Source organism: Agelaius phoeniceus, chromosome 2 (genome assembly GCF_051311805.1).
Source record: "Agelaius phoeniceus isolate bAgePho1 chromosome 2, bAgePho1.hap1, whole genome shotgun sequence".
Lineage (NCBI taxonomy): Eukaryota > Metazoa > Chordata > Aves > Passeriformes > Icteridae > Agelaius > Agelaius phoeniceus.
The window spans coordinates 86757136-86781587 of NC_135266.1; the positions used below are offsets into that span (position 1 = coordinate 86757136).

Genomic DNA, 24452 nt, shown 5'->3' on the forward strand with positions numbered 1-24452 from the left:
ATATAGATCATAGCTGGAGGGCTAAGTACTGTTATTCAGCCACAATAGATGTCAGTGGGGTTTCCTTTTTGTAACTACCTAGATAATTTCCATGCTCCCATATGGAATCTATTCTTGTTTTTTCCCTCTAATTTGAAAAGATTATTCTTGCTTCCTTGCAACTGGCTCCCACTGTCTGTAATTTATGAACAAGCTGAAATTATGACTTTAAAAGTTTTTCTGCCTTCTATAAAAGGGAAATTTTGATGGTTAAAGGCCACCTTGTAGTATGTTTCTCATCTTACAGACATAGTTTTTTCTTCATGTGAATTTCAGGGTCAGTTAGCAGAAGACGGTTGTATAATCAGACTTTAGAAATTATTTACTTCCAGGTTATGTAGCTTCTATGTAAACCAGTGTCATGTTCAAACACTTCTGAGATGAACATGTATCAGCTGAAGACTTTTTTTCCCTGTCATAAAATGACAGGAACCATTTTTAGATTAACCTGTACTGGGATTGGCAAATTAACCACTCCTGTTGTAGAGAAACATACTGAATACAAGCTTAATTTAAAAATAAAATCCAGCTTGGGAAGCAGCTTTTCATCATTTACAGCAGATAGAAGGGTCCTTTCTGTCAGGTCCTTGAGGCTGCCTGGGACATGAGGACATGAAATATTTAGCTGCCACTGTTGACAAGGAATGGTTTTTAAGAAATTGAAAATTCCCTTGTCAGTTCAGAATAAACTCAGCTCTTGATGCTAACTGAAGACTGCAGAGCTTAAAGACCACTGGAAGGGATGGAGGCATGAATTATTAAAGAGAAAACCACAGGCTATAATGTTTTACTACAAGAAGGGTTAAAATAGGCCAGGAGCTGAGAAAAGGAAGGAGATTTTGCAAGCAGAGAACCAGAGTAGACAGAGCTCAGCAAACTGCTTAGCAATGAAAATAAGCTTCACGCACTCAAGCATTAGAAGATACAAAGAACTAAATACCTTACATGTGATCCTTTAAAATAAATGCTAAAAAGGCATATAGGAGCATCAAAATAAAGCATGGCTGTAGCAGAGATGTTGAACTACAGGCCTTAAAAATAGGAATTTCCTGTGTTTCTGAATCTTACCAGGTCTCTCCTTACTCAGTTTTAAATAAAATCAGAGTGAAAGATGGTTTCATGGACCTGAGTCTGCTGGCATCCACTCCTCCTTCCAATAAGATTACAAAATACTCCTCTAAACTTAGTCACGTCAGACAAATGAGAAGAAGCAGCAATGGAGATGGATGGTGGGAAAAAAAGGTTCAAAACAAAGAAACTACACTGGAATGGATAGGTTCCCATCAGCACAAGAACAATTTCTTTTTCTGTGTAAACCTGAAATAAAATAAAATAATCAAAAAAAATGCACAACTTGGAGTTTTTTACAAAAAAAAAAAGTTCTGAATTCTGTTGGTAAACATTTTTTAGGTTTAGCAACTAAAAGACAAGACACACTTGAAAAGAGTGTATTGCAAAAGGAGAGCTAGAAATGAAGTCATTCTAGTTCTTACTCACTTGTGGTGTTGCCAGTCACTGTTTCAGTGGATTATCAGTGTAGAACTGGGATATGTCGCTCCTGAACCCATTTTTCCATTATGCTAAAACAAAATGTGAAAATCACCATGAAGGCACAAGTATTCTACTCCATGAACTGAAATTGCCTGAGTTTCCTGTGAATTGGTATTCTGCATTTTTGCAGCATAAAGCAGAAAACCATAGGTTATAACAGATATTCACACATGCTGGCACAGCTGCCAGTTTTGTGTGAATATCCCTCCTTGTCATTTACCAAGAGGAGTTCAGCCAGTTGTGTGAAAAATCCTTTAGTAAAAGAATCACTGTTCTGTGTGTCTGATTTCATAGCACTTCACACAGCAAAATTTACAGTCCCAGGTCTCTGCTATGAGGTCCAGCTTCCAGCAGTTCAAAAAGCTGGAGAGGGAAAATCGTAGAATGGTTTGCCTCTGTCCATCATCCTGTTCCCACCAATGTTCCAGTGCAGAGTGTGGGTGTCTCCCTGTGACTGCTTCACGTGCCCAAGAGCTAGGCCCCCTTGCTCAACAGCAGGTTATATCCTCTATGGCCACCTATCAAGTAATAATTAGTTTTGGGGTTTTTCACCCATTCCCCCTTTAATCCATGTTGATTCCATCCTCATTGTGATTGATTTATAGCAATCATGCACTAGAAAAATGTCTTGCTATAAAAGTTCCCTTGTGGTTTTTTACCATGAAGGTTCGTCTAGAATGGCCCACGGATCTGGCAGTGAATCCCATGGATAATTCACTCTATGTCCTCGACAACAATGTTGTGCTGCAGATCTCTGAGAACCACCAAGTGCGCATCGTGGCAGGGAGGCCCATGCACTGCCAGGTGCCAGGCATGGATCACTTTCTCCTCAGCAAGGTGGCAATCCACGCCACGCTGGAGTCTGCCACCGCCCTGGCCGTGTCCCACAACGGGGTGCTGTACATCGCTGAGACCGATGAGAAGAAGATCAACCGCATCAGGCAGGTCACCACCAATGGGGAGATCTCCCTGGTCGCCGGTGCCCCAAGCAGCTGCGACTGCAAGAACGATGCCAACTGTGACTGCTTCTCGGGGGACGACGGCTACGCCAAGGACGCCAAGCTCAACGCGCCCTCCTCCCTCGCCGTGTGTGCGGATGGGGAGCTGTACGTCGCCGATCTGGGGAACATCCGAATCCGCTTCATTCGGAAAAACAAACCCTTCCTCAACACACAAAATCTCTATGAGTTATCCTCACCCATAGACCAGGAACTGTACTTGTTTGACACCAGTGGGAAGCACCTTTATACTCAGAGCCTTACCACTGGAGATTATCTTTACAATTTTACTTATTCTGGAGACGGAGATATAACCCTGATCACTGACAATAATGGCAACTTAGTCAACATCCGAAGAGATTCCACAGGGATGCCCCTCTGGCTGGTGGTGCCCGATGGCCAAGTCTACTGGGTGACAATTGGTACCAACAGTGCACTCAAAAGTGTAACAACACAGGGGCATGAAGTAGCCATGATGACTTACCACGGCAACTCTGGTCTCCTTGCCACTAAAAGCAATGAAAATGGTTGGACAACATTTTATGAGTAAGTATTTTATGAATATTGGCACTGCTGACTTCATTGTGTGTTCTCTGAACCATGCAAGGTTGGTAGAATTTAATTCCCTGATCATAATTATTGTCCAAATAAAATGGCCCGAACAGAGAGTATTGGATTTCACGCAAACACTAGATACTGGCAGTTGGTGCATTAGAGCTTGAATAAGCTCCCTTTACCAAGTCGAGTCAAACAGAATTTCTGCTGAGTTTTTCTAAGTAATTTGGACACCTGGTTCTCCTTAACTGTAGTCAGGACTGGAGATTTAGGTTGTGTGTCAGAGAATTTTTCTTGGCTTTGAAAGCCTTGGAAGTATGAAAGTTCCATCAGAGCCTCTTTTTTCACAGCTTTTCACCTACCTCCTATGCTGCAGTGTCTTTGTTGAGCCTGTTTGAAGTGTCTGGTGTAGAATGACAACTGGCAATGACTAATGAGAGCTTGCTCTGGAAACAATTCTGTAATTAATGGACTGCTCAATTCCTCCTGTTGCAAGTTGCCTCACTAAGCTTTAAAAGTAGTCTTGAAACAGTTCAAGACTATCCCCAAAGATTTTTAAGCAGAGAGAAGATAGGATGCACTGAAAGACCCAAAGATGGCAGTATCTTGAATATTTGTACTTCTTCTCTGTACTGCTGTTAGCAATTCCCTGCTTTTAAAGCGAACACATTTCTGATATAAAAAAGGACAAAGATAGATAACTGGGTGAAGAGCACCTAGAAGGATTCATCCTGTTGTTGAGAGTCCCTTCCCCTCCTCTTCCTTAGTTTAATTTTTATTTACAAGTGTAACCTGTTTGAAATGCTCCTTTAAGTGCATCATTCCCCACATGGTTTGAATGGTTACATGGAAGTGTTCAGCTGCCATAATAATAGACCCATTGTAAGAATCCAATTTGGATAGAATAGGCAGTTCCCAAGATGATAAACAAAAATGTTGCTAAGAAAAAAAGGGATTCAGGAAAGGAAAGCTGGATAAATCCACATATCTGTGTGTTGATATGTGGTTGCTTTGGTTCTCTCCTTAAAATGTTCCAGGCCCAGTTTCAAATTTCTTTGCTTAATACTCACTGCTCCTGCTCTTGCCTTGAAAAGAACTGATGGAAACTCTGTGATGAATCTTTTGAAATGTTATTAGCATTTTATCAATGTTCTGTTTGCAATTACTGTAGCAATATTCCTCAGTGAATCCAAGTTAATACTCTCCATCTCTTTGAATTTGCTTGAGAAAGGCCTTAGGGAGGAAAAAGAGGGTGTCTTTCTCCATAGGAGTGAAAGCCAGCTATATTGTCAGGACCATTGTGCTAAGTCAAGGAGGTGTTTTCTTTTTGCAAAGAAACCAATACTTCCTGTGCTTGAAAACAGATGCAGCCACAGACAGTGAAGCAAACTAAACATTACAGCTAATAATGGTCAGATTTATACCTCAAACATAATCTTTTATTTTAAAGTGCAACTGAAAATATAAAGGAGATAAAACAAGACAGAAGCTCAAAACCAGCTTACTCTGTGGATATATTTATAACAGTGATCCATTATTTCTTGCTGTCCAACAAAATAGAGCATTTGTGAAAGTCATCATTCTGGTCCTTTTATGCACTTCAGAAGAGTCATAAGAAAGCTTTTTAGAGCTAAATGGAAGACAGTATTCTCTAGTGGCTGGACTATGAAAATCTTGACTAGAGCAAGTCTTGACTAGAGCACTGTATGATAGCACAGCATCACTGAATATAGATTTGTGACTGTGCCTTCAGGGATACCTCATCCAAACCTATGATCACTTAACTATGTTTAACTATTTCTGACAGTTTCTGATGCAACTATATAAAACTACAGGGTGAAAGTCTAGATCTGAATTAGTTACTTCAGCCACCCTTTACAGGCAGGTGGAAAGAAATAGGCCCATTCAGAGTTTCTTATGAGTTATGTTAAAAGTATTTCCTTTAAGATGAGAAGAGTTGTATTCTGGAAGTTTATCTCTGCAAAGGTAGTAGAGAATGATGAGTTCAGATACAGATGTTTATGTTGCTGATGTCTACAGTTTGGTAAAATGGATCCTGTCAGTCATCTGAGTTTTTTATAAATATTGTTTGTGATAACAATGTATTTACCTGTATTATTGTTACTTTTAGAGAGCTTTTTTTATATGCTCAGCCTAAATCTTCCATGTTTGAATTGGAGACTATTCTTTTTCATTCATCTTACCCTTTCATATCCTATCCTATCCTATCCTATCCTATCCTATCCTATCCTATCCTATCCTATCCACTAGGGTCTTGAAAGGCAGATCAGTGATTTAGAGGGATCGATTCTGTTCAGGTTTTGTATGTGTAACCAGGGAAAGAACATAAACTCAGACTGATAAAATTAGAATCTGAAATAAGAGTCGAATATTTCAATTGCTTGCTAAAGTAGGTTTCATTTAAACAAAATATATTTTTGTACAGTCTGATGCCAGGATACACATGTAAATGGGCTGAGCCTTGGCTCTCAGAGTTGTAGCAAGGCATCAAGTCTTCAGTGTGATCCTCACATGATTCCATGGCAAATCTGTCTAACTTGTTGCTTGGATGGACAAACTAAATTAATACATTTACTCATCACACTCTACTTGTAGTGGTTAGTAGGAAGCTGATTTTTTCTTTGTGCAGCATTGATGTGACTAATATTGTCAGCTCATAAAAATGCAGTTTATGAAGAACTGGGAAGAAAAACTCTCAAAAAATTCATTCATGGGGAGAACAAGAAAGACTTGATCTATTTATCTCAACATGAATGAGACTGGGAAGTGTCCAGATCAGAACACGTCAGCCAAAGCTCTTGCCTAGAGAGGGACTCTCAGTCTAACAGAGAAAGGCTTGAGAAGGGTATGGGGCTGGAAAGCAAAGCTAGAGAAATTCAAGTTGACAAGAAGGTGTGATTTTTTTAAGGCTGAGATGACCTAACTGGTTGAGTAACCAAACATGAAAGCAGTATATTCTCCATTTCTTTGTATCTTAGATCAGGACTCTGATGCCTTTCTTATAATGTAATCTCACCAGAGAGAGGATTTGCATGACTGAAACAGAAGCTGCAGAGATGAGTGCAGGCGTGGCAGGATGAAGTCTAAATTCCTTGTTAACAAAGAAGCTGAACAAGATGGTGTAAACCAAATAAAATCAACATTGACTACCTTTATGTTATTGGTTTCTCTGCCAGAACATCAAGAAATGTACATTGGGAAGGCTTAAGTGGTTTAGAGAATTCCTGTGAACATTAGTGGCTAGAAGGTGCTCTAAAGGAGTTTTCAGTCTTGACTGAGGGGAAGGGTGAAGTTCATATTTCTGTTTTGCTCATGGCCAAAGAAATAAAGGCATCAAATCTGACTCTGAGGGAAAGTTTCATGTTTCTCACAGCACACAAGAGTTGTTTGTGGGCCAGGACAAGCTGGACACTGCTGCCTAAAAAGTTAACAGTAAAGTAAATCCAGCTGGCAAGTTTACACTGCACCAGTGGCACCATGTTCTTCTACCCATGAAGAACATCCTCAAAAGATTTACCTTTCACCTGGCTGTCTACAAAGGACCATAAATCAGAAACCTAGCATGGCAGAGCAGTGGTGTTGTGAGAGTGGCATCACTACGTGTTCATCATGGAATCACAGTATCATAGTATGGCTTGGGTTGGAAGGGACCTTCAAGATCATCTAGTTCCAGCCAACATAGCCAGTGTCTCTGGTTCTCCTCCAGGTGCTGTTCTTACCAGGCCATTTCTTAACCTTTACCATAAGGCTGCAAAGAGCTCTAACATGTGGGCACATTGGCGTGACTCTGCAAAGGAGGGAAGGAGGAAGGATGTACTGGTGCAGTACTGGAGGTCTGTCTTCAGGGCACACCAGGGAATCCAGGTCCTCCAAGGCTTCATGCTGGACTGGCACAGTGTCCCTGCCTTTCTGTGGGGAAAGAGACTGGTGCTGGCTTCAGAGAATGGCAGTCTCACTCACAGCACTTACAGCTCTTCCTTTCACACATCCTACACCCAAGCCTGCTCTAACAATCCTGTTTTATCAGGTTTAGCTCTGAGTAAGACTCAATGTATAATGGTGTGCAGTTTCCCCTTTTGTTTGAGTGAAACTTAGCTCCCCACAATAATTAGCCTGTCTCCAAAGACCTATCTATGACTACTTTGAGGGTTTTAGCATTATATAGACCTTTCCTGCCCCTGCAGTGGGCTTGACATTAGCTGTCAGTTAATGCAATGCAGCTCAGCTTGTTCAGTAACTGGATTAAAGACTTCTCTTCCCATTGAACTGGTGACAGTAACAGTGATAATCAGCAGCAAAGGAAGTTGATCTGGAAACTGAGCCAGGGAAATGACTTCTTGTTCCACTCTTCCAGTAAAAGACAAAGGATGCTGTGTGACTACTTGCTGCTTTGTTGTTTCTGCTTTTTAACTTGACCTGAAAAAATTGCTACCAGCCTTTACAAAGTTTCTTAGCAGTTGCTGTTTGTCTGCTTCAGAATCCGGAAATTCTTATTAATGGATTTGTTAAAATCAAGAATACGGCAATTATCTTGATTAGTTCACTGAGATGTTATCACTGTACATTAACTCAATTTCCCTCTGAGCCAAAGTCAAACCTTCTATGCATTATTTAGCCCAGATGAGGCTCTTTTACTTAGGTCCTGTGTGTGTCCAATTAGTTTTGAAGGTCGCCTCCTCCTGTACAGACTCAAACACTTACACATTGCTCCAGCCAAGCCCAGAAATTCAAAACCTTTTCACAGACTACCCAAGAAGTGGCTCATAGTTGTCTGGAGGGCAAAGGATCTCATGGAGCCAGATCTTCAGATGAGTGGTAAGGGGAGTTTTGACCCCGTAACACTGGAGGCTGTTTTACAGAGAACCAAACTCTGCCAAACCTCACACACTGTAATGGATGGAAGGTAGGAGCCAGCTGGACTGAGCATGCAGGAGGATCTTGAATCGCTTCCCAGTGACCCCCAGGGCTCAGCAGAGGTCCCACCCCAGCACCCACAGCTTTTAGTGCCAAAGGCAGTGCCCTGGTCTGTGTGACTGTGATTTATCAGATCATACACAGAGTTCTACAGGATTTGATTTAGTGTAGTTCAAGTGAGGGTTTTGTTCTACTCCTGCAGGAGACTGGAGTATGAGAAACACCTTTGGCTTTTTTTCCTCCCTCCTCTTTTAGGAAGATTTCTTGGTTCCACTTGTTCCACAATTTCTACATGATAAAATGATGAGATTCTCGTTATTGTTCCTCTGACAAAATTGCAGTGAAGCTCCACTAGGTGCCATGATAAAATAGCAGTTCTCCAGTACCCTCAGTAAGTCATGAGGTCACATTTTGAGCTACTGCCCTGCCCTGAAATGCATGTCTGATAGCAAAGTTTAGTTGAGAACCAAGGGAATTATGACTATCATAAAGCTAGAAAGAGATCTTCCTCTTCTTTCTTGGGCAGTCAGAAAATTCAGTAGACTGTGACCACAACCTGGTCTTTGGTCATTAGGGAGAGGACTTGCCTTCATGCATTTTTGAGTATTATCAGTTTGTCTGTTATAGATTTATTTTTAATGTTGTGTTTAATGTTGTTTGAAAAACTGGGATGAGGTGAGCTTGTTAAGAGGCACTGGGTGCACGTTGGTATAATCACATGCAAAATATAGTTTGCAAGGTCCATTTAGACACTTTGGCACTAAATGCAATATTATTATAGTGAGTTTTTTTCTGATCTATTTGACTTGTGTTTTAAAAGGCTGATGAAATGTGAAGAGGCTAAAATGAGGAAATGCAGAAACTCAGGCAAGAAATTGATTTCTGAATAGATGGTACTAAAGATGCCCTTTAATTCCCTAGGTCCAGGTCTCTACACAATGGTAATGTGATAAATGAAAGCTCTGAATGTTTACAAGCCAACAATTAGACCTCATAAGCACCAAATACCATTTTAATTCTGTGCATTGAACCTTAGCTAAGTACGTTTCCAATTGGGAATGGATGGTAACGGATTCCTTTGCTGGCCTAATAATTGCCACTGTAATTGTAAGTGCTGAGGCTTTGCAGCAGGTTTGAATGGGAGGCAGCAGCTGTGTTAGCAGGTGATGGATTCATTGCTCCAAGTGGCTGCTGTGTGCACTCCCATGCTTCAGTATTTCCTTAATTCTGGGGCTTTCAGAGCATTTGGAGAACACAGAAGTCTTAGGCTGTGATGAAAACTGGCCCAGCCCTAAATCCTGATGCTGTGGAAACAGGCTAGGCAGCTTAGCTGCAAAATGAGGTGACTAGGAGAGATTTATGTTACTGCAAATACCAGGGCACACCTGCAGCTACCTAAGAGCTAGTCGCTTGGCTTTCCTCTCCAAGCTGAGTTGTGCCCTGAAAGGGCCTTTATAGGGATGAAAGCAAAGGTGGAAGGAACCAGCACATTCAACTGTCAAGCATATTATCTCTAGGATGTGAAAGTCTGCACATTCCTGGGAGACTGTGGGTATGTGACAGGTATGTGTTGTGTGAGCTAAATCAGGAAAAAGGGGGAAAATGCTCCAGTTCGGAATAAAAACAGAAAAGAGAAAAAGAACTGCTTGCCAAGAAGAAAACACTCTGTGTGTTCATGCTAATGGGCTTCCCACACCTCCATTTGCGTTGCCACCACAGTGCTAAAAGGAGCCTTAGTCTGGACGTGAGCATTTTACACTTCATCTGTCATCAGTTAAAATTAATAATAAAAATGGGAACAGTGTAATTGTTCTACCTTCTCATTTTTCTTCCTTTGTAAGGCAGGATCTCCTTGCAGCTGCAAATCAGTAAGCTGTCCCCCCAAAGCTAGTCCTTGGCAGGTTCCTGTCTGTCTGTTGGGTAGAGAGGTGCAGCAGCTCCTGCACATGCAGAAAACACAGATGGTGCTTGTTCCTTCTGAAGGAGGTTAATGGGGTGATGTGCCGAAAGTCTAATGTACTTCTGCAGACATCTTAAACCAGTTCCAGCAGATCATTCCAGACTGTTCTGGTCCAAAAGGAGCCTTGCTTCTCAGGATCCAAAGTCCCAAATGGAAGTCCTTGCTTTTGGTGAAGTACTGTGAGTTTTGTACACCTGTAAAAATGTATCCATGTAAATTAAGTGCATTGTACTTAGTCATTTTGACTTCACAAGAAGAATGTGTGCACAGAGGTCTAAGTGCCATCACGCTTTTTCATTCTTTTTTTTCTTGCCATTTTAACCTAATTTGCACAAGGAAGGGTTACTGGCAGATTTCTCCAGTTGCATATTTGCAAATATGATTTATTTGCCCAGCAGAGGTGGAGAACCATTTTTGAGGGTGCTAGAAGTTTGAGGTCCAGGAATATTATAAAAATATTACTAAAAAGGCACTACAGAAATACTATGTAAAATAATATTTCTTTTACACTACATAATATTATATAAAAAGGCACTACTTGCCTTTTAGTAAGAGCATCCTGCATTAAGACCAGGGAGAATGGCTTTAAACTGAATGAGGGTAGGTTTTAGAGTAGATGATAGGAAGAAATTCTTTACTGTGAGTGTGATGAGGCACTGGCACATGTTGCCCAGAGGAGACCTGGCTGCCCCAGCTCTGGGTGTGTTCAAGGCCTGGCTGGATAGGGCTCAGAGCAGTGTGATCTTGTGGAAGGTGTCCTGGCCCATGGTGAGGTGCATGAAACACGGTGATCTGTAAGGTCCCTTTCACCCCAAACCAATTTGTATTTCTGCGATTTGATGAATAGAAAGAGTTGGCTGGCTGCTGCTGCTGGGGGCTGTTAAACTGAGTATCCACAGAGTTTTGAGGCTTTCTTGGGAGCACATAAGTGGGACTTGCATGGAGTAAAGGTTTTGTGCTCACTCTCAGCATTTTTGTGAGTGCCATTCAATTAGGATAAAAACCTGTGACTCACAGGACATTGACTCAGCACTTATCACATGAACAAGCTCTCTGCCTGCATCCTGCCTTTTGCACTCCTTATTTCCCTAACCTGCAGACCTGCTTCCTTTTATACACCTGTTACACCAAACTCACCCGTTGGACTTCAGTGCAACACATCTAGATTTGTGACATTATTTTCAGGAGGTGAATCAGGCTTACTTTTAGGACTTTTAAAATCTAAATGAGGGAATAGAAATAAATCCCTCACACCTACTAATCCACCAAGTCAGAGATGCCAAATTCAGATTCATCTTACTGAAATTTCAGAATGTTTTCAAACTTGATTCTACCCTTACAGTTCAGACTGATTTGTATATCTAGGACTATTGATGTTGTGGTAGAAGGAATGTGGGGTGTTACACAACACACCTTCAGTGATAACAATGTTTTCTCTGCTCAGAGGAAAGACTAAATCATATCCCTTGTGTCTTGTATCAGCAGATGGGGTAAAGAGACTGCCTGTGATGTTTTCTGTTTAAGATTCACATGCTGGTTTAGGAGGAGATGTGCAGGTGACTGGAGACAGTACAAGCAAAACACATTTGTCTCAGTGCAAACAGGGCAGCCACAAATCTGGAGTAAATTGTTTGGTACTGGGAGCACTTTAGTTCTGGCTCTTGCATGGAGATGCAGCTCACATCCAGGCTGTGTGCTGTTAGCTGCTTGGAAAAGCTTTAACTGATCTCTGCCAGACTCCTGCAATGCAGTCCTGTTTTCAACCTTGTCTTGTTTTGGAGTTTTTTTTCTTCTTTATTTTCCATTTTACAAGCGGCTGATTGATTGCCAGGATATCTGAGAGGAGGGGCAAGGCTTGGATAATCCATGACTGAGAGGCTTACTGTGGAGGGAAAATACTTTCTTCTATCCTTCTGCCTCCCCTTCTGCTCAGTGGGCAAGAAAAGCCTCATGTGATGATGTCTCCAAACCTGAGGGATGCAGAGATTTGCAATGAGGTCACCCGCTTAGTCACTATAACCCAAGCATTAAACTTGGGCAAAAATCATCTTTTCAATCAGCCTTTCCTCACATTAAATCACTGCCACCATATTTCAAAAGTGAATCATGATTCAAACCGGCACTGTGTTCGAATCTGGAAAAATGAGAGTGGAAGAGGAGACAATTTTTTTTCTGTATAGTGCAGAGCCAGTCTAGTGACTGCTGATGGGTCTCTCATCAGCTACAGTTCAAGAGTACCTTGTCATTGCCTTGCCCTGCCTTGCCCTACCCTGCCCTGCCTTCCCCCCACACCCCCCTTTCCCCTCCACTCCCCTCTTCTATTTGGATTTTTTTTTTTTTTGGTTTCTGGGTTTTGTTATTAGATGGGGTGTATTTTCTTATTCCGTAGTTCAGAGTAGTCCCAAAAAAAGCATCAAGAGCTCCTCAACCATCTGCTCCCTCCAAGGTCTGATCATCTGTATCCAGATCCCCTCTAAGACATTTCTCTAACTTATTCTTAAAAGAGTTGGACAGTGGGGTTTCCAGAGCTCCATCTGTTCCTCTGCTTGGAGCAACCATGGGCCTTGAAAATGTTCTGCAGCTTCTAATCTGAATTTTCATTGTTTTCATTTACTTTCTGTCACATCCTCAGTAGACACAATAAGCAATTTATTATAATCCTCTTCAGAACACCCATTGTTAGGGTGCCCATCATTTACTTTGCATCCCCAAGTGATAAATTTTCATAATATGATCTACTTAGTTTCATATAAATCATTCTTAAAAGAGTTGTGGGCAGGACTTGAAAAAAGCCAAACATTTATCCCTGATTGATTTGCTGGAATTTTTTTGTTTCACACTAATTATTTAAATACCCCTTCCCTGAAGGTCCCTCTCATCAGAAGGTTCAACAGCCCTTCACAGATTAGCCAGTAGAGCTCCCTATTGCTCTCCATTTCAGCTACAATAACCTCATTGCAAAGGTCCCTTGCCAGCCTTTTGGGTCTGTGAAACTTTTTGTAATGCCACAGATGGGAGGCATAATGAGGTGTTTGCTCCCTTAACTCAGGATAGCCCTAGACACATGTGTCTGTTTTTCTTTTTACCAAAAAATAACTCCCCCAGCTTGTTAACTGTTGTGGGGCCTGCGTGTATGAAGCTTAATTTACCTGGGCCCTGGCACACAGGTGTCCACATCACAGAAACCTTCCCAGATGGTGCTTATGTTGATTCCTCATTGGAAAGGCCAAGGACACAGTAGGGGTGAAAACTCATCTGCTTTTTTACACTTTTAAATCAGTCCTTCCATATGGTCTTAGGAACAATAAAAGGTAGACACGGGGGTTCATCTGTGCTCAGGACTCCACACCACATTCACAAAGGAAATTCTCTATCTGATGTGGCCAATCTGGTCCTTGCTGCTACTTTAATATACAGCTTTTTAAAATTAGATAGGAAAAAAAAATTAAAATAAATTGCTGAGCTCAGGACACAACCAGACAAATCAGTTGGTGAGCTTCAGAAATTCCTAGTTCTGCTAGACAGGATGCAAAGGCTTTTCTGCAAGCCACAGCATAGGAGATGGGAAATAAAGTTACTCTTTTAAACAAGAAGCATAGTGCAGGTGTGAGGAGTGTTGGAAAAATATTGTTAAAGTACAAGCTAATATATATTTAGTATTTTTCTATTCTTTACTTCAATTTCTTCAGCTAAAAGCTGTGATTTTCTTCTCATGAGGACAAAAAAAATCAAGACTGTCTAAAAGAGTGACAGTGCATTTTTCTCTCTGAAGAATCTGGATGATGAGTTGAAGAATTGATCTCTACTTTATAGGATAATTCATCCTCTGTTGATGCTGTTGACTTCATTACATTCTCTCTTTCAGATACGACAGCTTTGGCCGCCTGACCAACGTGACCTTCCCTACTGGGCAAGTGAGCAGCTTCCGCAGCGACACCGACAGCTCCGTGCACGTTCAGGTGGAAACCTCCAGCAAGGATGATGTTACAATAACAACCAATTTGTCAGCATCAGGGGCCTTCTACACCCTGCTCCAAGGTGGGTTGGGCCACCATTCCTTTCCTGACCAGGCTGTACACAATGGATCAGGAAACAGGCATTGTCTTGATAATCCCAGTGCCAAAAATCACCTGCATTCTCAGTGCACCAGAGCTCCCCACATGCTGGTACAGACACACACACCTACTTAGCCTCATTCCCTAGCACAGTGGATGCTCTGCAGCTGTTTTTCTGCTCCATTCTCAGTCAGTCCCCTTGCCATGCAGGCTCGTGCAGCACAGTCCTCCATCATCATTACCATTATTGTAGTAACTAAAAGGGTTGCATAAATCAAGCCACACTTCCAGCCAACCCCTTTGCTTCAGTCTCTTAATGGCTTCTGACTTAACAGTTACTCTCCTTCTGGAACAGGCTTCCAGCTGGTTGCTGGAGATCTGATTCTTTGTTCACTGGTGTTTCAAACATTCACAAGGAAGTATCCAGAAAAATGACCGTCCCTATCCCCAAAAGGTCTGTATTTGAACTAAAAGGTAGTGTGGAGAGGTACAAAGGAGAAGTGGACAGGTGGGGTAGGACTGGTGGGACCAGTTTATGGCTGTGGGAAATGAGCACAGTTGTGCCTGTGGTAGGAAGGTGGGAAGCAGAGGACTGATTAGGTGGAGGAAAAGAGAATGAAGTGGGAAATAAAAGAGGAATAAATAGCAGGGGAGCACTGTGCTGACATGCTGGTACTGGCAGAACCTGTACTGCACAGTGCCAGCCTGGATCTCCAGGGTCTGAAAGCTGAAGCCTCTTTGGGATCAGGATGAGCTATCACACCTGTTCTCTGGGGCATGGGGAAAGGGAAGGAACTTTCAGACTCTGCTTTCTTTACTCCCCAGATCTCATTCACTCTGGCTGTGACTGATTACAGTGGGGTGTGAAACATTTTTTCTCCTTGTGAGGAACAAACTGCTCCAAGTGGGGCAAGCATGTTCCAGAATGGCATTTATTCCCACATCTCTGGGATACAATTTCTTTCCCTTTCCCTGTAACAACATTAACCTTTCCTACAAGAAGGTACCTGCTATCAAAAGCCTGAAAACTAAAAACCTGAAAGCCTGAAACACTGTTTTTACCCTTCTGGAGAGGACAGCTGAGAGGGTTCCAGCCCCCTCAAGCCGTCCCATATTCCTGTAGGGAAACACAATGACTTTCTTATTCTTTACTGCTAGACAGACGCAACCTACCCCACCCCATCTCACTCACTCACATTAAGATGTGTGGCAACAGCACAGACATGAGGTTGGCTTCACCTGAAGAGCCTAATTAAGCAATGGAGCCCACTGTTGGGGGCCTTTTAGTGACAAAATTGACTGTGGTGTGATTTATTCACTCAGCACTGAAGGCACAGTTACATAATGGTGCCACAGTCAATTCTGTCATTGTCCTGCCCTCCAGCACAGGGACATTCTACCCATTAGGACATGCAGAATTACAAACAGCTTAACTATCTTCAGAAGTATAGAATTATGAAACTGTTTGCATCTGAAGAAACTCACTTAAAACAAAGATCTGGATAAAGTTGCAGAAGAGGTGGGTTGGTGAACCAAATTCTTGGTGAACCTTTCAGGAAATCTGGATCACACTGTGAACAGGTGAGATCTGAGAAGGCATTTTCAGAAGATTGCAAATTCCTGTAGGATGGATTTAGGAGCTTCTACAACAGGCACATCAACATTCCAGTGGGATTTTGTCTTCTGGACTAGTGACAAAATGAGCATTTGTTCAAACCAAAGTAGGGCAGTAGTGCCCTAGAGCCAAAGCAGTCTAAAATACAGCATTCAACAGCCCATGGATTTCATGTAGCCCTTGAGAGATGCCTTCCAGAGCCAGGGAAGAGTCTTCTCTTGGGAAAATTTTGAAAGTAGAGGATTTACATTCCCCACACTGTACACCAGAGCACTGGTGACAATAACCCTTCTGTGGTGCTTATGTAACACGAAGAGAACATCGTGTGTCTGATTAATTTCATGTAAACCTTCAAGCCTTCCTCTGCTTCCTGGTGAAGGAAAAAAGAGAGAGGAATATATTCACTGTTCAGGAATCTTTCACTGATTTGATTTAAAGCCCATTTCCTTGTATTTTAGCATCAAACCACGCATCTAAGAAAGGTGTGGCAGCCAACTTGCTGGCCCTTCTCTCCATTTGCAGACTGAAGCATGGAGGGGGTTTGATCTGGCTGGAGTCTGTGTCAAAGACCATCAACTTACATACTCAGTGGTAGAGCTAAAATACTTGGATCTACATTATGGATCACTGCTGTATGTTTTTTGGCAAAATCCTGTGCCCCAGTGGTTTCGTTATCACTGCTGTGTAAAGTTGAGTGATGGTTCTGCTGAGGTCTCTGTGGCAGAACTCCAGCTGGCTACCACAGGAGCAGGATGAGACCCACATAAAAAAGGACCAGTTGGTGTCATGTTTTCTTCCCTAACTACACCAAACTGTGCTCTTTGCTGATCTATTTCTTGAGGACAAGAAATGGTAATTTCACTGTGATCTTGTTTCCTGCTGAGCTATGGCAGAGCAACTAGTGAACAAAACCCAGCTTGCCTCAGAAAGGGAAAACCCTTAATGGGAATTTTCAATGGGTGTTTTTATTCACAATTAAGAGTTTATGGCAGCCTGGGAGACAGAAATGGTAATATTTTCCAGCTTTTGAAGAGCTTCAGATAAGGCAGTGTTTGTATAATATGTTTTAAAGCCATTCTGCTTTAAAGTCTCATGCTTTCTTACACTTCATGAGCTACTCTCTGCAGAGATAAATGCCGGCTGGAGATTCAAAGGATGAGCTTTCAGCCTGCCTGATTCCTGAAGGATGTAGAAGAGAAATTGCTCTTCTGTTCAACTCCTGAATTCCCAAATACTGGCCTCAAAATCTGATCTTTCATGAGCTAGTGGAGGCCAGATGTATAGAGTCGTGTGGGAGCTTAATGCTTCTGCTTTCTCTCCAAACATGAGGACTTCAGTTGCCTCCTGAAAGCTTTCTCAAGGGAAAGGATTTGGCTGTTGTGTGGGGAACTGGTTAGCATTAACTTGCTGTGCAATTTCCTGTCACTTGTGAGACAGTGAATGAGCTCAGGAAAGTAGGTGGCCCCATGTTCTCATATACTGTTGTGAAATTAGGATTTTAGGATATAAAAGCATGGAAAGTTTTCAGTCAAACTGATTTAAAACAAATACCTCACCACAGTGTTTTAGCCTAAAGGAAGAGGTTTGAACCTGCATCCTTTGGTAAGGATTACACAGTTTTTTCACTTTTTTAACCTGTGCAAGGCTTTCTGCAAGAATATGAGGTGCCGAACCTCATCAGAATGAAAAAGCAATTGTCCATGTTTACTTCCCCTGATGGACTTAATGTTTTTCTCCCATTGAGTGGGACAGGTGAGTAACAGAGTGTGTTTGGTTACAACCATTCGAAATGCTCATGCAGCCTAGGTGAGGGAGCAAACGAAGAGCTGGAGCTGTATCACCAAAGTTCAGCAAAGAACTCTTTTCTGTCTTCAGACCAAGTCCGAAACAGCTACTACATTGGTGCTGATGGCTCCCTCAGACTGATGCTCGCCAATGGCATGGAGGTGGCCCTGCAGACCGAGCCACATCTGCTGGCTGGCACTGTCAACCCCACGGTGGGGAAGAGGAATGTCACCCTGCCCATCGACAACGGCCTCAACCTCGTGGAGTGGAGGCAGAGGAAGGAGCAAGCGAGAGGGCAGGTCACCGTCTTTGGACGTCGGCTGAGGGTAAGTGAGAACCACGAGCACTTTTGGCCTCCACTTCCCATCTCATCAGTGCCCAGTCTCGTGGCAGAAAGGGATGGGTATGATTTGTATTGTCTGCAAGAGGGAGGGAGCTGCAGGACAGAGAATTGTCTGCTCACCCTCAGTGACATAACCTTTATGACTGTAGGCATATCATTATGCCTCCTTATGTTCTGATGTTCCCTTAGCCATCAAAGGTGGTGCTGCTGATCTCCCAACCTGTCCTCTGCATCACTGGGAATGTGTGACCTCTCATCAGACACCACAGGTTTAGCCATCATCTCAGGCTGTTCAAGCAAACCAGGGACAGTTGTAACTATAAAATACCAGACCAGTTAGTGCAGGTGTTTTCTACCTGTGCTGCTGGTAGTCATAGAGCAGAAGACTGAAAGCCTTCTAAGCATATCAGGACAGGCTGAGAGAGCTGGGGTTGTTTATCCTGAAGAAGAGAAGGCTCCAGGGACACCTTAGAGCACCTTCCATTACCTAGAGGGGCTCCAAGAAAGCTGAAGAGGAGCTTAGGGCAAGGGCATAGTTATCGGGCAAAGGGGAATGAATTCAAACTGAAAAAAAAAGATGGTTTGGATTAGGTATTAGGAAGAAATTCTTTTCTGTGAGGGTGATGAGACACTGGCACAGACCACCCAAGTGTTCAAGGCCAGGTTGGATGGGGCTCTGAGCAACCTGGTCTAATGGAAGGTGTCTGTGCCCATGGCAGAGCGGTTGGAATTAGATCTTTGAGGCCCCCTCCTACCCAAGCCATTCAATGATTCTGTGAATACTGTTCATTGGGAAACCTCAGAAAAAACTCTGGATTCCTGAAATTGCTAGTCTTTTGAACCTGTTGAAGAACTGGGCTCACAAGGCATTGCACCACAATTGCTATTGTTCCCTGAAGTGTTACAAGCAGCTCCAGCCTGACAGTACTCTCCCTCCAGGAGTGCCTAGACCTTTCCGTGCTTGAGACTGATGTGTTTTGAAAACATTGTTCCGCACAATGCACCTCATACTTGTCAGGGCTGTTTAAAGATCTTGCCCTATAAGCTGTAATTCATCTGTTAACTGCTGGCAAAGCTGGGAACTTGTAATAGCAAGTCCTGTGCACTCACCCTGTACCTTGCTAGTCTCAGAGTCACAGGCTGATGAACGGTTCCTGGGAAGCTGCTCAGCACCTGGCAAATTCAGACCCTCTGAGAAAAATGCTTAGTGCTGTGTAATGCCACCCCAGCAAAAGGACTGCAGCTATTTATTCACACTTAAACTTGGCAGTAAATATCAATGCTCTGGTTTCAGGATATGTGTTTCCCAGTCCTTGCTCTTCACCTCTCCCTATTCCCTGCTGTATGACCCCTGCCACTTTGGTGTGATTTTTCCTGTCTCTCCTCGCTCACACTTGTCAAGTCTTTCTCTTCAATCTCTCTACCCCAGCCTCTGTTTTTTTTCCCCATGCATTGATACCCTCATATTTTGTTACCAGAAGAAAAAATGCAAACAGTAATGAAAGCTGAAGCTGCTCTTTCAGTGTGAACTTCTGTGTATCTGCAGATCAGTTGTCACCATGCTTTTTTGTTGGGTTTGTCCTGGGGGGTTTATTTTATTTTATTTTATATTTCATTTTAATAACTGATGAAATTTTCAGAAAGGTCTTTTTCTGAAAAGAGAGGGCCTTCTGAAATCTGCAGCTGGGTCACAGCTATTTGGTGTTCAAAACAGTTTCCACTCATTTAACCACAGCTTAGCTGCCCATATCAGTTTTTATCTCCCAAAATTTTTGTAGCAGATTCAAACACAGAATGTGTCTGTATTTTATATTGTACTACAGTTGGAAAAACACTTGCAAAATGAATTTTCAGGCTAGTTGCTGGTATCCCTATAAATCTGCCAACATTTATTCACATTTTGATCCTATCAGGACCCTTCTGGTGAATCAGAAGTGCATCTTACATGGTCAAAGGACTTAGTTATGGCTGTGTTCAGGGGTTCAGAGTTGTTGAGGGTGTACTAGATGTTTTAAGCTCTGTGTCTGTGCTTGCATGGCAGCATCTGCACCCCTTATACAAAAACCTGCAAGGTGCTAATTGCCTCCCTGGGGATTGCACAACATTTAACATAATCTCTGGGTGATGTTCCCCTCTTCCCTCACACCAATAATTGCTGCTTTCCCTGGCAGGAGAGAAACTTAGGAAAGTTAAATTCAACGTTTTTGTTGATTTTGGGAAATGTTACCATTTTCTGCTATATGTGACTAAGTTACTACTTTCGCACTCCCCTCACCCCACTGCTTGCATGAGGCAGCAGCAATGGCATAGTGCTTCATGGGGAAAGAACATCCCAAAGAGGCTCCAGCATCATTTCATGAAGCCTTCAAAGTGAGGACAACAGGATCTGGACACTGTAAAAGAGTGATCCTTTCTGCTGTCATCACAAGGATCCACTTTTTATGGGCTGTGCCTCTTCTTCCTGTGGTGTGCTTGCGGACTGGCAGCCTGTTGCCATGAGCTCGGCCAGCCCCCAGCACGATGAGGCCACTTCCAGAGCTGCCTTCCTGATCCTCCCTAGGAAATAACACAATACACAGTTCTTTATTGCATGGATAAGGCACACAGCAGGGACTTCTGCACGGATGAAGGGAAAGGGGACAACCCTGACACCTTTTTCCCTGTTCCGTCGGTGCTGACCTGGCTCTGTACTTGGCCAGGCAGCTGTAAAGCATCACAAATATGTTAAAGCAGCCCCTTTCACTTTTTCTGTCCCACACACCCCGTGAAAAGTTGTGATTCTCTATCCACCCACCCAGCAGTGAGATATGTCTGCAGATTGGCTGGCTATGAATTCCACCTGTCCCTGGCCAACAGCAGCAAAGACTTCATTTGCAGAGAGAGATAAGAGAATTAAGTAAATCCTGCTTCAAGGAGCAGGACTCCTCCTTTTTTTTTTTTTTTTTTTTTTTGTTGTTGTTGTTGTTGTTGTTGTTTTTTATTAAACAAACTTGAGTTTTTCAATAAAGAAGGATGTAAAATAATCTCTGGCAATAGAGCAAATAGGACAGCAAAAAGAGACAGAGTTGCTGGCTCAGTTCTTTTATTTATTTAACCTGGTATGGTAACTCCTGTCATAAATCACTTTTTTTCCCAAGACCTTGGCAGCAGGTTAATGGTGGCATCAAGACCTAGTATCCCAGAAATCCCCACAGCTAACATGACCAGCAGGGGATATGGTGCTAACCATTCCTGTTATGCTGACTAATAAAGATGATCCAGGATGATCTCCACAATTTCTGCAAGACATTGAGGTCTAGCTATGGCCACTCCAACAGTTTTAGCAGTTTGCTGGGAAAGTTCCTTTGTAGGCAGCCCTTCATCACATGGATGTCGTTGGCACCTGGAGTCCTCACTGCAGGAGCATTTTGTGCCCTCCTCTGCTGAAGGTTGACAGGCTGTTTTCATGAGAATCCTCTCCCTTTTTGTACTCTAGTGTTCCCAGGGAGATCAATGCACATTGTTTAATTATCATTTAAGCTAAAGGAGTGCCAAAGAAAGCATTGGAGAAATCAGAGATAGTGGTGTGTTTATGCTCTTTTTTCTGCAGAGGAAGCTAAGGGATTGAATAAAGTACTGTGGAACATGAGTTAGGGGTTAAATTTAGTGCCTCACAGATTTTAAAGGGATGTCAAATCCACTGTGAACTGTGGATTTAAATTTACCCTGTCTTGATCCTGTGCTGATCACGAGCCTTGTCAAACACTCTGAGGGGCAAAATCTTTTTGCAGGAGGTTTTCAGACTCCATTCCAGAATAAGGTCTGGGATGGCGGATGGCACCTTATTTAGCTGCTCACCATAAAACACAGTTATTGGACTGCAGCCTGCAGCCCTGTCACTTCTTCTGCAGAAAATTCACTTCTATACAAGGCATGCCCTTGAAAAAGTATGAAAAAGATTTAGACCCTCTTCAGAGGCTACTAGCAGGGTAGGGTTCACTTTGCTCATCGCCTTGAGGGGTTACTGTTTGCACTGCAGCACTTCACAGATAAAAGAGACAGTACATCAAGAGAGCAGAAGAAAACAAATCATTAAAAAATAAAATACAGGAAAAGCGAGATTGGTTCCAACTAGCCACACAGACATTGCTTGCCAGAGCATAGGGAGAGTGGAACAATTTATGGCACCAGTCAGAGGATACAGACATTTGGACTGAGCTTAAAGAGCTATCCAGGGACCTGCTGTTTGGCCCTTCCAGCCCAGTGAATGGCACTGCTGCTAACATACTTCTCAGGAAAACCTCATTCAGCCTGGATGACTGTTCCAGCCCTAGAAGAGCTCTTCCCAGCTTTCTTGGCAAAGACCTGAAGCAGAAGAAGCTGCAGCTGCCAGGATGGAGCTGCTCTGTGAATATATGGGAGGCAGAGATGCTATTACTTCCTGCTTTGCCTTTCTTTTTTTGCAAGGAATTGCTTCTCGTGTTTCTCTCTCTATGGCAGGAAGTGCCTAGGAGATACCAAATTCCCCTTAGTTACTCATGTGCATCTGTACTTAAGAGTTTTGATACCTTTTTAATTATTTTCCAGCTTCCCTGTTATAGTGACTGATTTCTTCTCTCCCATTGCACATTTACGCTCTATATCACACATATTTAATTAGAGCATTGTCTACCTTTCTACAGAGTTTCTTAAACCCTGCAGTCATATGCACCTTTTATCCTTGTTATCCATAAATTGAAAATTGTTGTTGCACTTGCCTCTTACATCATCCTCACACTTACATCATGGCAACAATTCCTTCTCTCCCCAGCTCCTGTGATACCTTTTTCTGAATTCTGTCTTTCTGGTGTCCCCGTTCTCTAGGCTTCCGCATAGATGTCTGCCCATGCAAGACTTTCCCTCTCCTATTCTTCAGGGCTGAGAAACCCCTTTGTTGTTTCAACCCCATCCTTTCTCTTGCAAGTCCAGCCGTACAAAGTCCTACATGTCAAACTAAAATAAGGACCACCACCATATTCCCCACCAAACCATGTCCTCAAGTGCGACATCTGCATGTTTTTGAAGACTTCAGTCAGGAGTGTCACTGTTACCCAGAGCAGGATAGGGCACTGTTTTTAACTGGATCTGAAAACTTCATAGCAAGCAGCAAACTCTGACTGTAGCTGAATAGCTGCAAAGGGAACTGAAAACCAAGTCAGCTTTTTGGAGTTTGAGATTCATCCAAGAAGAACCTACACCCTTCCAGCAGAAAGATGTTCACTAGCTGAAAGAGGTTTGGAAGTGGTGGGATGGAGAAAGAGCTGTCTTCACTGGCAAGCTCTTACTGGGTATACTGGTTTTCTTCCTTGCTTTCAAACCAGTACTTTGCTACTGTGGTGATGTGGTTTTGTAAGTCTCCTTGCACACATGGCTAAACATGAGTTGTATTATCACCTCCTTTTTGTATTGATGTGCACTGCAATCCCTGAGTAGAAATGTATTCCTGCTCTTGCCTTTGAAGTAGATACCTTTGCTTACCTCGAGTGCCTCTGTATTTCCAAAGATCAGAGTATAATTATGCCACTCTGAATAACCCCAGGACACTGAAGTTAAAGGTCCAGCTCTTACAGGAAAGCTCTTGGTCTTTGTAACATCTGCAGTGGTTAAAGCCTCCACATTTCATCTCAGGAGAAATGCTTAACCTCCAATGCCTGCATTATGTTCAAAAACTCAGAGAAAACCATTGATTTCTGCTATGGTGGCACAACATCCATCTCTTTTCTACAAGTGTTTTCTGATATGCATGAAAGCAAGACTCAGTCTTCAAGGTTTGATAAGTAGAATATCTTGGAAATATTCCTTGCAATAAGTTGTCATTCTGTGTTCTGTAAGTCACATCTGCTGTAGCAGTCCTAAATCTAGATTTGGGATATGAGCAATATTCCTTCACTATAGTGTTTCAAAATTGCCATACTTCTGCCTCTCTCCTCACTGAAGTCAATTTAAAGCAACGGTAGGATAACTCTTTGCTTTAAAAAGTGTGTCTTATCCAGTAGCAATCAACAGCTGGATACTCTGCAGTGCAATGGAAAGAGGTATTTGGTGAAACAAGGCTAGTCTTTCTAACTTACATGGTTTCCCACTTCCTGATTCTCCCTCTTTTTCCTGTAGGTTCACAACAGAAACCTGCTGTCCCTTGACTTTGATCGTGTGACAAGGACTGAGAAAATCTATGATGACCACCGCAAGTTCACGCTCCGCATCCTCTACGACCAGGCAGGGAGGCCCAGTCTCTGGTCACCCAGCAGCAGACTGAACGGGGTCAATGTCACCTATTCCCCAGGAGGACACATTGCAGGGATTCAGAGGGGCACAATGTCAGAAAGGATGGAGTACGATCAGTCTGGCAGAATTACATCCAGAATCTTTGCTGATGGTAAATCATGGAGCTACACCTACTTGGAGAAGGTAAGAATGGTCTTACCACTCAGAGATGGTGCATTTGAGGCACATGGGTTTTCTCCTTTGACACAGTACAGCTGCACTCCTTCACCTCAGCTAATTGCTGGTCCTTACGGTCCAGTCCTCCTCTTCTGTCCCACTAAGGTGCACAAAGTGGCTTTCATGCCAGACCACCACAGAGCAGTTGAAAATTGTC

General features: G+C 42.8%; 1 protein-coding gene across 14 annotated transcripts in view; it reads left to right on the forward strand.

Annotated features, from left to right (window-relative positions):
- Positions 1-24452, forward strand: part of TENM4 (teneurin transmembrane protein 4) — a 1543936-nt gene that overhangs the window by 1501277 nt on the left and 18207 nt on the right. For all 14 annotated transcript variants that reach the window (XM_077174070.1, XM_077174074.1, XM_077174077.1 and 11 more), the window contains 4 exons: positions 2257-3134; positions 13904-14076; positions 17584-17819; positions 23966-24262. In XM_077174070.1, the coding sequence (XP_077030185.1) occupies positions 2257-3134; positions 13904-14076; positions 17584-17819; positions 23966-24262 (1584 nt within the window). The remainder of the gene's footprint in view (positions 1-2256; positions 3135-13903; positions 14077-17583; positions 17820-23965; positions 24263-24452) is intronic.